This window comes from Chaetura pelagica, unplaced genomic scaffold (genome assembly GCF_000747805.2).
Source record: "Chaetura pelagica isolate M959 unplaced genomic scaffold, ChaPel_1.0 scaffold498, whole genome shotgun sequence".
Lineage (NCBI taxonomy): Eukaryota > Metazoa > Chordata > Aves > Apodiformes > Apodidae > Chaetura > Chaetura pelagica.
Window position 1 is genome coordinate 228,057 of NW_009954218.1, and position 11,324 is coordinate 239,380.

At 63.1% G+C, this 11,324-nt stretch overlaps 3 protein-coding genes across 3 annotated transcripts in view; 2 read left to right on the plus strand and 1 right to left on the minus strand.

Annotated features, from left to right (window-relative positions):
* Window positions 1-128, minus strand: part of APBA3 (amyloid beta (A4) precursor protein-binding, family A, member 3) — a 6,340-nt gene extending 6,212 nt beyond the window's left edge. The window contains exon 1 of the mRNA XM_010003423.1: window positions 31-128. Within this exon, the coding sequence (XP_010001725.1) occupies window positions 31-128 (98 nt within the window). The remainder of the gene's footprint in view (window positions 1-30) is intronic.
* A 172-nt stretch (window positions 129-300) lies between these two features.
* MRPL54 (mitochondrial ribosomal protein L54) lies at window positions 301-901 on the plus strand (the record flags this gene model as incomplete). The annotated part of the gene is made up of 2 exons (XM_010003424.1): window positions 301-470; window positions 769-901. Coding segments are annotated over 2 exons (303 nt in total), but the record flags the coding sequence as incomplete, so codon positions are not given.
* A 2,477-nt stretch (window positions 902-3,378) lies between these two features.
* LOC104393901 (mucosa-associated lymphoid tissue lymphoma translocation protein 1-like) lies at window positions 3,379-9,170 on the plus strand. Its single transcript, XM_010003425.1, is given in 16 exon segments — window positions 3,379-3,515; window positions 3,738-3,904; window positions 4,504-4,634; window positions 4,720-4,757; window positions 4,759-4,878; window positions 5,159-5,280; window positions 5,447-5,494; window positions 5,576-5,611; window positions 5,861-6,064; window positions 6,202-6,379; window positions 6,648-6,722; window positions 7,210-7,337; window positions 8,020-8,166; window positions 8,431-8,588; window positions 8,686-8,820; window positions 8,910-9,170. Coding segments are annotated over 16 exon segments (2,085 nt in total).
* The last annotated feature ends 2,154 nt before the right edge of the window (window positions 9,171-11,324 follow it).

Here is an 11,324-nt window from a genome sequence, read left to right on the forward strand (position 1 = left end):
CCCCCCCCGGCCCTGTGTCGCGGCACCGGCCTTGTCCCTGCTCCGTCCTCGCCGGCAGCCTTGTCCCTTGTCCCGTGTCCCTCGTCCCGTTTCCCGTGTCCCTTGTCCCCTGTCCCCTCGCCCCACATCCTCGCCCCCGCCCCAGCTCCTTCCCCATCCCCTGCACCCCTTGTACCCGCCGTGTCCCGGGGCTGCTTCACCTCGCTGCGGCCACGTCCCCATCCCCTGCCCGTGCTGAGCCCCCGTCCCTTCCCTCGCCTGCATCTCAGTCCCCCGGCACATCCCCTGTCCTGACCTGCCCTTGTCTCCTCAGCTGTGAAGCCCAAGGGCAAGGGCGCGCCGAAGGAGGGGCTGAAGGCGCCCGAGGTGTGCACGGACCCCACCATGCTCGCCAACTACGCCATGGGGGTCAACTACTTCAAGGATGGCCCAGAGGTGGCCCTGAAACCCGACTCTGAGTACCCGGACTGGTAGGTGCTGCCTGCACCTTCACTGTGCACGGAATGCAGGTCCCTCCGGGGGTGCTGGTCCATACAGAGGTGCCATTCCAGAGGCACAGATGGATGTAGGAGAGACTGGGAACTGTTCTGGGAGGAGGAAAACTGGCACTGCAGCCCAGAGGCCTTCCCCGAGGACCAGGGCAGGAGAGTGGGCTGCACCTGGGGTGAGGGATCTGCATGTCCTGCTCAAGCACTTCCATTGCTCTGCCCTGTGCTATTCCCTTTGCCCTCCCTGCTGCAGCCTCATCTCCTTTTCCTTTGTCCCCAGGCTCTTTAAAATCCACCTCGGGCCCCCCAAGAAGCTGGAGGAACTGGACCCTGACTCCATCCAGTACTGGAGGCGCCTGCGGAAGTACAACACGTGGCACCGCAACAGGCTGAAGAAGGGCAAGAAGCTGTAGGCACTGCAGAGCAGGGCTCACCCTGAGTGCCAGCCTGGGTGACACTGGGACCTGCTCCTGCTTCTGGTGCCTTCTTGCTATAAGCTACTAATAAATTTCTGGTGAGCCTGACACCTGTCACAGATGCTGTGGCAAACCTTGGCAAGCTCCGTGTGGGTTCCCCCTGGTGCTGGAGGCTGCTGAGCTGCTGGGGCAGCACAGGGCACAGATTCTTGTGTATTTTTTAAAAACAGGAGCTCAGTGTTTTGCTTGTAGAGGGAGCCTGCACCACCAAATGGGTCCTACTTCCTGCTCCATCACAGTCTGCGCTGCAGCAGCAGGGGCTTGAGGGCCCCACAGGGGAGTGTGGTGGGTTTGGAGTGGGGAATGACTCCACCAGTCCCCTGGGGGTCACTCTGGGGACTGAGCAGCCTGTGCTCCCTGGGGGGCAGAGGAGGGCAGCAGGCTCTGGCAGGGCCATGGGGGCAGCAGGTGAGGTGAGGGGAACACAGTGGCCCTCCCAGTGCCACCCCCGTGCTCTGGCTTCCTCCTCCAGCAGTGGGTGAGTGGGGGTCTCAGCTTACCTGGGCTGTGTGGTGATCATAGACTTGTTTGGGTTGGAAAATACCTTCAAGATCATCAAGTGCAATCACTAACCCAGCGCTGCCAAGGCCACCCCTGCCCCACATCCCTCAGCACCACATCTATAGGCTTTGAAATCCCTCCAGGGATGGGGACTCCACCCCTGCTCTGGGCAGCCTGGGCCAGGGCCTGACAGCCCTTTTGGGCAATAAATTGTTCCTAATACCCAATCTAAACCTCCCCTGGTACAACTTGAGGCCATTTCCTCTTGTCCCATCCCTTGTTCCTGGGGAGCAGAGCCCGACCCCCCTGGCTCCAACCTCCTCTCAGCAGCTGCAGAGCCAGCAGGTCTCCCCTCAGCTCCTTGTCTCCAGGCTGAACCCCCAGCTCCCTCAGCTGCTCCTGCTCACACTTGTGCTCCAGCCCCTTCTCCCCACCCCCCCTGCCCTTCCCTGGACACGCTCCAGCCCCTCCATGTCCTTCCTGTGCTGAGGGGCCCAGAACTGACCCCAGCATTTGAGATGCAGCCTCACCAGTGCCCAGCACAGGGGGAGGATTGAAGGCAGGGTCTTCCCCTGTGATGGGGTCTCACCCAACGGGGTGTCCTTGGCCAGCTCCAACTTGGCAGAGCCCAACAGCTTCCCCTGGGCCTTGGTGCTGCCTGTGTGTTGGGCTCCCCAGTCTGAGAGGTGCCTCCAGCCCGTTTGCTTCAGCCCTGGCCTCGCTCTGCATCTCCTGCCTGGCCTCAAGTTTTGCTCTGGAGACAAAGCTGCCACTCGCAGTATCCTTGTGCCACGAGGAAGGGTGATGGAGCAGTGTCCCCAGCCCCCCATGCCCTGTGGGGGGGGGCGTGCCCGGCTCCCCTGGCTCAGCAGCTGCAGCAGCAGCACAGGAAGTGGCAGAGGAAAGCAGAAGTGCTGTGCTGGGGGTGGTGGGGATTTTGGGTTGAACCCTCATTTCCTCTGCGTGGGGCTCCGTGCTCACCCGGAGCTGACGGGGCTCATACCCAGCGGTGAGGGCCTCATCCCTGCCCCCTCGACCCCCTCGACGGGGTCCCCTTGACCCCCCCGTGTGTCCAGCCCTGCAGACCCAGCAGCAGGTGAGCAGAGGGGCACCTGATTCCTGCCCTCCGTCTTGGAACCCCCTGGCTCTGGTGAGTGTCACCCAGCCGGGTGCACAGCTTGGTCCTGGGGATGAGCATCCGTCCGAGGGGTTCAGTGGGGAGGGACCCGTCCCTGGGCACTGCCCCCATCTAGGGGGGTTCCTGCCGCACTGCCCTCGCTGCTGAAGCCTTCGATGGGATCTAGAGGAGCTGAGGCAAGTCCCAGCCCAGGGGCACTCATGTACCTGCCCCTAAAACCTCCACAGCCTCCTCGTGGTGGCCCAGACGGGCTCTTCCTGGCTCTGGAGCCACTGCCCAGGGTCCTGGTGACAGCGAGGGGGCTGCTGCCAACCCTCTGGGGTTTCTGCCAGAAGTACAGGGGTCTCTGGGCTCAGCCCTCCATGATGGGCCTTGTTCTCTGTGTCCCCTGAAGGAACGGGGAAGGAGACAAGGGACAACCCCTCCTTCCATGTCCTGCCAAGGTCTCTGTTCTGGGGCCTGGCTAATGTGGCTTCGACTCCTTGTCCAAGATCAGGGGGTGAGTGGGGACCCCTGTACCACTGTCATGCTCTGGTGTTCTGGGCATGGAGGGGGAACTTGTGTCATTCCTGGCTAGATTCTGGTGGACACCTCCCCAGAGAGGCCAAAACCCTTCCAAGCTCTGGGGAGGTGACACAATGCTCTGCTCATGCTGGTGCTCTCCTTCCTGAGCCCCCCTGCTCCAGGCTGGAGCAGCACCTGGTGGTGACCAGCACAGTTCGGGCTCCTGTCACCCTCCATGTCCCCAGGCAGGTGGTGTTGGGGCTGGGACAGGATGGGAGACCTGGATGTGCCCATTGGCTCTCTGGGCGAGGAGGTGGTGGCCCAGCTCTGCGAGCTCCTGGATCATGTCAGCTGGGGTTGGCGCAAGCTGGCCGAGGTGGCTGGGGCAGAGAAACGCTTCAGGTGCAGGTAGGGACAAGGGGGCATCTCCAAGGCTTCATCCTACACCAGGTGACAAAGCTCAAGTGGGCCAGCCCTGCTATGGGCTGAGCGAGGGGCAGGTGGGTCCCCCAGCCACCCTGTTATGGCCACAGTCTGGGCTGGGGACACTGCTGAGTGCCCCAGTGGGGGTCCCTGTCCTCCTTGGGTGGGAGGTGTGCTGCAGCACTAGGTGCTGTGGGTGCCTTTCAGCATGGAGGAGCTGGAGATGTGCTCGCTGAAGGTGCTGGAGCCTCGTGGGAGCCCCACTCAGTGTCTCCTGCAGCTCCTGGCTGAGCGCGACTGCAGCCTCAAGTACCTGCTGGGCTGCCTGGAGAGGATGGGGCACACAAGGGCCTGCCAGGTCCTCAGCAGTGCTGGTAGGGATGGGCCACAGGGTCTCATAGGGCTCAGCAGAGGAAAGCAGGGGGAAATAAGGAGCAGCTCTTGCTGCTGGTGGGCTTGCACTGGGTAGCAGGGCCCTGGGCTGGTGGGGTGGGATGAGATGGATGCAGTAGGGTGAGATAGGATGGGATGTGTTGGTGTGGGAGGGGGTGGGCAGTGGGATGTGGTGAGATGGGCTGCAATGGGACATGGTGGGATGGGACACGACAGGATTGGACAGGTGGTGATGGGATAAGAAGGGATGGGACGGAACAGGGTAGGGTGATATGGGACAGGGTATGATGGGACGAGGTGGGATGGGGTGGAGTAGCGTGGGGTGAGATAGGATGGATCAGGATGAGGTGGGGTGGAGTGGGTGGGACGGCACTGAATGGACCAAGGTAGAATGAGATGGTTGGGACAGGACAGAGAGATGGGACATGGTGGGATGGGGTGGAACATGATGGGAGAGGCCAGGCTGTTGTGGGTGGGTGTGGGATAGGGTATGATGAGGCAGGATGGGACTGTGGTAGGATGGTGCAGGACAGGGGTCTCAGCCAGCCCAGCTGGTCCCTCTCCCTCTCCTCTCCCACAGTGCAGGACATGATCCGCATCACAGTGCAGCCAGAATCACAGGTGGTGCCAGAGGGGACACGGGTGTCCCTGACCTGCCGGGCGTCTGGACCACCAGGCCTCACGTACCAGTGGTTCTGTGGGAAGCAGGAGGTGAGGCCCCCTGGACACCCAGATGGGTGGGAGGGAGCTCCTGTCTCCTTGTACCCCGACTCCTCGGGCCTCTCCTGTCTGGCAGGTTCCCGGAGCCACGGCCCCTGAGCTGGTGATGGACACCAGGGCAGCCTGCCTGGTACATCTGCAGGGTGAACTGCGGGGCCACCTTTGCCTTCTCCAGGTGGGCCCACATCCAGGTGGAGAAGAGCAGCAGCCCCAGCTCAGGTGGGCCCCAAGTCGTGTGTCCCTTGGGCTGGCACATGCATGACTGTGAGGACCAGGGTGGCTCCCGCAGGGCATTGCTCACCCCACTGGGAGCGGGGTGGCTGCCATGGGGTGTCACTTGCCATGTTGCACCCTGGCTCAGCCACGAGGTCCCTGGGCTTGCTGGGGTGACAGAGGAGCCGAATGCCCCATGTCCTCCTTGTGGGTGCCAGGGCCTGTGGGTGAGGGACCCGGGGCAGCTCAGCAGAGCTCTGCCATGGCTGGGTGCTGGGGTTGCTGCTCCATCCCCTCCCCAGCCAGTGGTTACCGCCCCAGCAACAGGTGAAGCTGGTGACAACAGCTGAGCGGGGCAGTTATTCCTGCCGTGTCTTCAACCTCTTCCACGAGGTGTGGAGCCAGGAAGTGGATGTGGAGATCGGTGAGGACTCCAGACAAAGCTCTGTGGTCCCCTGCTCTGCATGGGGTGTCCTGGCTCTGCTCTGCTCCCCTGTCCTTTCATGGCTACCCTACAGTTCTGGGGTCTCCACCCTGTTCTGATGGGTGCTGCCATGCACAGGGACCTCTGACTCCTGCCTTTGCCATAGGGCCCTGGCTCTTCACCTCTGGAGGCTCCTGGCAGGAGGGGGATGGAGGTAGGTGAGGGCAGAGCGGGCAGATCCCCACTCTGCCCACTGCACTCCCAGGACTGTGGCACAGCCTTACTCTCTTTCCAGGCTCTCCAGAGCGTGGCAGTCCTGGCCAGCTGTATGGTAAGAGCCTGCCCAGGAGGAGTTGGTGGCCCTGTGGGGTTGTGACTGTCCCCAGTGTCACCCCAAAGGTTCCTCTTGGCCAAGGGTGCTTTGGGCACAGCATGCCAAGGAGAGGCATGGGACACCATGGGGCACCCTGGTACCTGGAGACAGGGACAGTGGCCGCAACCATGTGTCACCTCTGTGGGCAGTGTGGACAGCAGGAGTGCTCAGCTCTGACTCCAGCACCTCCCTCTCCTGTCCTTGCAGCCACCGACAAAGTGGCCCTGCTGATTGGCAACATGCACTACCTGCACCACAAGCAGCTGAAGGCACCCATGGTGGACGTGCACACCCTCAGCACCCTCCTCCGCCAGCTCGACTTCAAGGTGGTCTCCCTGCTGGACCTGTGCAAGGCTGAGATGCAAACGGCTGTCAACGAGTTCCTCCTCCTTCTGGACAAGGGTGTCTATGGTGTGGTGATACCCACCGGGGTGGCCCCAGCCAGGGGGGAACCGGGGGCTTTTGTGCCAGCTCTTGCAGGGTGGCTGGGCAAGAAGCAGGCACTGGCAGGTCAAGGGATGTCACCTGCTCTCCACCCCTCCCCGCAGGTCTGCTCTACTACGCCGGGCATGGCTATGAAAACTTTGGCAACAGCTTCATGGTGCCCATCGACGCGCCCAGCTCCTACAGCTCTGCCCACTGCCTGTGCGTGCAGCGGGTGCTGCGGGCCATGCAGCAGCGCCGCACTGGCCTCAACGTCTTCCTGCTCGACATGTGCCGCAAGAGGTGCCCCGATGCTGCCACACCGGGGGCTCCCAGCACAGGGGTGTCTGTGGGTGCTGGATCCTGGGGAAGCAGAGTGGGCTGTCCCCTCGGCTTTGTCTTGATGCTCCAAAGCACCAATGCCCCAGCTGAGCTGGCAAATGCCACGATGGGTGGGCAGAGGGGCATGGGACAGGGGGACACAGGGCAGCCCCTTGGGGCTGGGGTGCCTCAGGGTGGGTTCTGGGGGGGCAGTGGGTCCTGGCTCTGCTCAGCAGTACTTCTCTCACAGGAACCTCAACGACGACCTCATCCCGCAGGTTGGGGCACTGCAGGTCACGGCCAACATCGTCTTCGGCTACGCCACGTGGGTCCCTCCCCACCACCCCCGGTGCAGGCAGCACGGCTGAGGTTCCCTCCCTGGCTCACAGAGGGGTCAGGGCTCAGCCTCTCACCACGACTCAGCCCCGTTTGCTTCCATGTCCTTCCCCTCCCTGTGGCTCAGCATCATCCCTCCCTCGGGTTGATGCTGGAGGTGGTGGGTGAGGAGCAGCCCCCGGTCCCTTGCAGGGCCGTAAGATGTCCACAGCACTGCTGGGTTTCAGGCAGCACCCAAAGGGACTGAGCCCCGAGGCTCCTCTGGAGCACTGGAATTTAGGCTGATGCTGCTTTAAGCATCCAGGATCCAGCAGCAGCTCCCACCTCTCCCAAGCACAGGGCTGGATGGGTCAAGGAGGCGGGTAGAGCCATGGGCACCTGGCTCTGGCTGTCCCAGGGCTGTCACTCTGGTGGGTTCCAGTTCCCAGGGGGTGATGGAGCCCATGATGGTGCCAACCACTGCCTCATCCCCACAGGTGTGCAGATGCTGAAGCCTACGAGCTGAGCCAGGGCGAGCTCTCCAACGGCATCTTCGTCACTTTCCTCAAGCGCTGGCTGCTGGAGGACGAGAAGATCACGGTGCTGCTGGACAAGGTGGCTGAGGGTGAGTGGGGAGTGATGGGGGGCAGTGGACCCCCAGCTGCCCCCAGTGACCCCCTGTGCCCCCTGCAGACATGGGCATGCTGGAGATCACGCGGGGCCGCCGTTTGCTCCCATGTCCTTCCCCTCCCTGTGGCTCAGCATCATCCCTCCCTCGGGTTGATGCTGGAGGTGGTGGGTGAGGAGCAGCCCCCGGTCCCTTGCAGGGCCGTAAGATGTCCACAGCACTGCTGGGTTTCAGGCAGCACCCAAAGGGACTGAGCCCCGAGGCTCCTCTGGAGCACTGGAATTTAGGCTGATGCTGCTTTAAGCATCCAGGATCCAGCAGCAGCTCCCACCTCTCCCAAGCACAGGGCTGGATGGGTCAAGGAGGCGGGTAGAGCCATGGGCACCTGGCTCTGGCTGTCCCAGGGCTGTCACTCTGGTGGGTTCCAGTTCCCAGGGGGTGATGGAGCCCATGATGGTGCCAACCACTGCCTCATCCCCACAGGTGTGCAGATGCTGAAGCCTACGAGCTGAGCCAGGGCGAGCTCTCCAACGGCATCTTCGTCACTTTCCTCAAGCGCTGGCTGCTGGAGGACGAGAAGATCACGGTGCTGCTGGACAAGGTGGCTGAGGGTGAGTGGGGAGTGATGGGGGGCAGTGGACCCCCAGCTGCCCCCAGTGACCCCCTGTGCCCCCTGCAGACATGGGCATGCTGGAGATCACGCGGGGCCGGCAGGCGCTGGAGCTCCGCAGCAACCTGTCGGAGAGGAGAGCTCTGACCGACCCCATCCGCCCCCTGGGCAGGGACGAGTCCTCTGCCAGGAACCTGCAGTGGGCCAAGGCTCACGGTGAGGGTCGTGGTCACCCCGTCCAGAGCTGGCACCCAGGGGAGATGGTGCTGAGTCACAGGGAGAAGTGGCAGGCAGCACCTGCGGGGTTTCTCCTGCCCTGCGGGAGAGAAACCACCAGCACGGAGCTGCCAGCCAAGTGGCAGGAGCATCATGTCAGTGTCTCCACTCTGGGGTGACCCACCTGGTCATGTCCCCTGTGGGTGCAGCTCTGGCCCTGAGCACCTGCTGGTCCCAGCCCCATGCTCACTGTCCCCTCCCCAGTCCTGCCGGAGAGCCGGCACCTCCGCTTCCACTGTGGTGTCACCGTCCAGCTGGGCTTTGCTGCTGAGTTCTCCAACATCATGATCATCTACACCCGCGTGCTGGACACCCCTGGGGACATTGCCAAGTGTGAGGCCAAGCTCACCGACCTACCCGAGGTGCGAGTGGGTTGGTGAAGCCTATGCTGTGGTGATGCTGGGCAACGGGACGGGGGGACCTGTGGTGATTTTCACAGCTGGATGCCGCCCATGGCAGGAGCTGGACGTGGACGTCAAGTGCACCAACAAGGAGAGCCCAGAGGATATGGGCAGCCCCCTGGCCCCCACCTGGAGCCTTGGCTGCCCCTCCTGCTGCCTCTACAGCCGGCTCTGTGGCTTGCAGAAACTGCAGGTAAGGCTGGGCAAGGGCCAGTGCCAGGAGCAGGGCAGGGCCAGGGTCACAGGCCAGGGCAGTTGCTGACCCAGCCTGTGCTCCCGCAGCAGGAGCTGGTGTTCACCATCTGCCTGCAGTACCGCTACCGCGGCGTGGATGACTTCCTGGAGGAGCGGCGGGTGGTGAGCGTGGGGAGGCCGCTCATTGCCAAGCTCAACCTGCAGCTGGTGGCCTCCCCACCAGCCTCGCCCCCCCACAGCCCCCTCTCTGCCTCTGCCCATGGGGGCTGGGGGGCAGTCGGGGCGTCCCGGGTCAACACTCCAGAGGAGAACCTGAGCCCCGAGGTTCCCAGTTCCCAAGCCCTGTAGAGGGACATCATGGCCTCCCCTTGTCACCGCAGCCCCCTGGGCCGTGTCTGTCCTGCTGGGGAGCCAGGGGCTGGGGGGGAAGGAGGGGATGTGGGTAGAGGGGAGCACTGGGCGGGGTGAGCCCCATCCTGGTGTGTGCCAGGGGGTGTGGGGCTCACTGTCTGGTACAGCTGGGCCCTCGGCAGCGGGGGATGGCAGGTGGGTGCCACCACTACGTGCCAGGACACTGCCAGCCCCATGTCCCCTGAGCAGTGCCAGATCCATAAACAGGGCACTGCCAGCCCCATGTCCCATAGGCAGTGCCAGCCCCACATGCCAGGACACTGCCTGGCAGCCGGGGGACAGAGTGCCCGGACCCCACAGCTCAGGTGGCACGAGGTGTTGCACCAGGGCAGGGTTGGGTTTGTTCAGGCCGAGGCGAAATAGAGAGAAATAAGCAGATTAGGGGGCAAATCCCGCGGGAGGGGATTAGAGGGGGTGGGAGCGACAGGGTTTCTGCTCTGCCTCAAGGGGCTTCCTCCAGCTCTTCCCAGTAGCACCCAGTCCTCCCAGTGCAACCCCAGGCGTGAGGCTGTGCTGGCCCCATTGGGCAGCGACTGATTTCAGGACAGAATCGGGATGGGGAAGGAAAATGCCTTTTTTGGTGGATTTTTCTCAAATGTGGCCCCACGTGCAGGTGTCTGCAAACTATGCTGGGTGTGCTCTGCTGGGTCCCAACCAGAAGAATCACCAATAAAGTGGGATGGGCAGGTGGCTCCTGTGGCTTTTTCTGGTTTTAAAAGGCATTCTTGGGGGGCTAGAAATGTTGCCTGTTCTCTGAACTAAGAGCAGCACGACACTGGGGGGCTGTGAGGTGGAAGAGGCAACCCCCTGTGAGGGTACCCTGACATCTCCCATAATGATGCTAGAGCCACCCCCATGCAAATTAGCTCGGTTAAATAATTAGCATAACCCTCCAACCCAGACACCCGGGGAGATGCAGCCTCACCCGGGGCCTCTCCGTGCCCTCGCTTTTGGGTGGCGGTTGCAGGATGGGAGGAGGGGGAGCATCCTCGCCCCAATTAGGCTCCCATCAAACGGGTCGGGGGTGCCGAACCCCCCGCTCCCCGCGCCAGGCGGCCTTTGTTGGTGCTCGGGAGGCCGAGGGGAGCCCCGGGCTGGCGCCAGCCTTGGCCATTATGTCATGTGAAAAGCGCAGCCCCCATTGAGCGCGTCCCGTCCCCCGGATCAAACCCCATTACTTCCGCGGCCTTTGCTTCATTATCTCCCCGCCAGAACAGGTCTCTGCCGGGGCCGCTTCACCTCGGCCTCGGCCCATTAGCCAGGCTGGGGAGCTGGGGGAGCATCGATTATGCGTTTAATGGGTTGTTAAAGGTTTAATTGTCACTAACGAAGCAGACGAGCAGCAGCAGCCGGGGGACGGGAGACAAGGGGACGGGTCTTGCTGGGGTCAGTGCCTTGCCCGGCCCAGTGGCTGCCTGGCTAGTCCTGCCTGACCCCAGGATGTTGGGGGCGTCAGTGTCCAGCCCTGGACTGGGGTGAGACCCCCTGGATGAGGGGCTGTGGCTGGGTCTGCTGGTGCCTGGCCCCTGCAGGGACATGGGGACACGGTGAGGAGGGGCTGCCCCAGCAGAAGCCCACTTTATGCTGTTGTTGGGTCTGAAGGGGGAAGATTTTCAGAAGAAACATCTTGTTTTGGTGGGGAGTCACTGCTTGCATTGCTTCCCCAGCAAGCTGGAGCACCCCAGGGACCCAGAGCACCCAAGGGACCCAGAGCACAGCAGGACACCTCAGGGACCCAAGGCACCTGCTCACCCAGGGCTGAATCCCACCTCTCTTGCTGTCTCAGCCATGCTCCAGCCCCTCGAAGCCACCACAGGCTCCAGCATCTGTGCTGGGGCTGTCCTGGCCCTCACAGCCACTGTTGGGGTGCTGCTGCTGCACCCCAAACCCCAGTGGGCAGGCAGGCAGGATCCCCCTGGGGCCACAGGGACACCTCACCACCACCACCTTGCTCCCACCCGGCAGGATGTGCCAGCAAGGGCTGAGCTGGCCCTGGGACCTCCTGCCACCCCCACCACAGGGACCCCAGGGCTCCCTGCTGGTGCCCTCCTCTCCCCAGCTCCCACCCCTGGGGCTGCGGGGGTCCCGCTA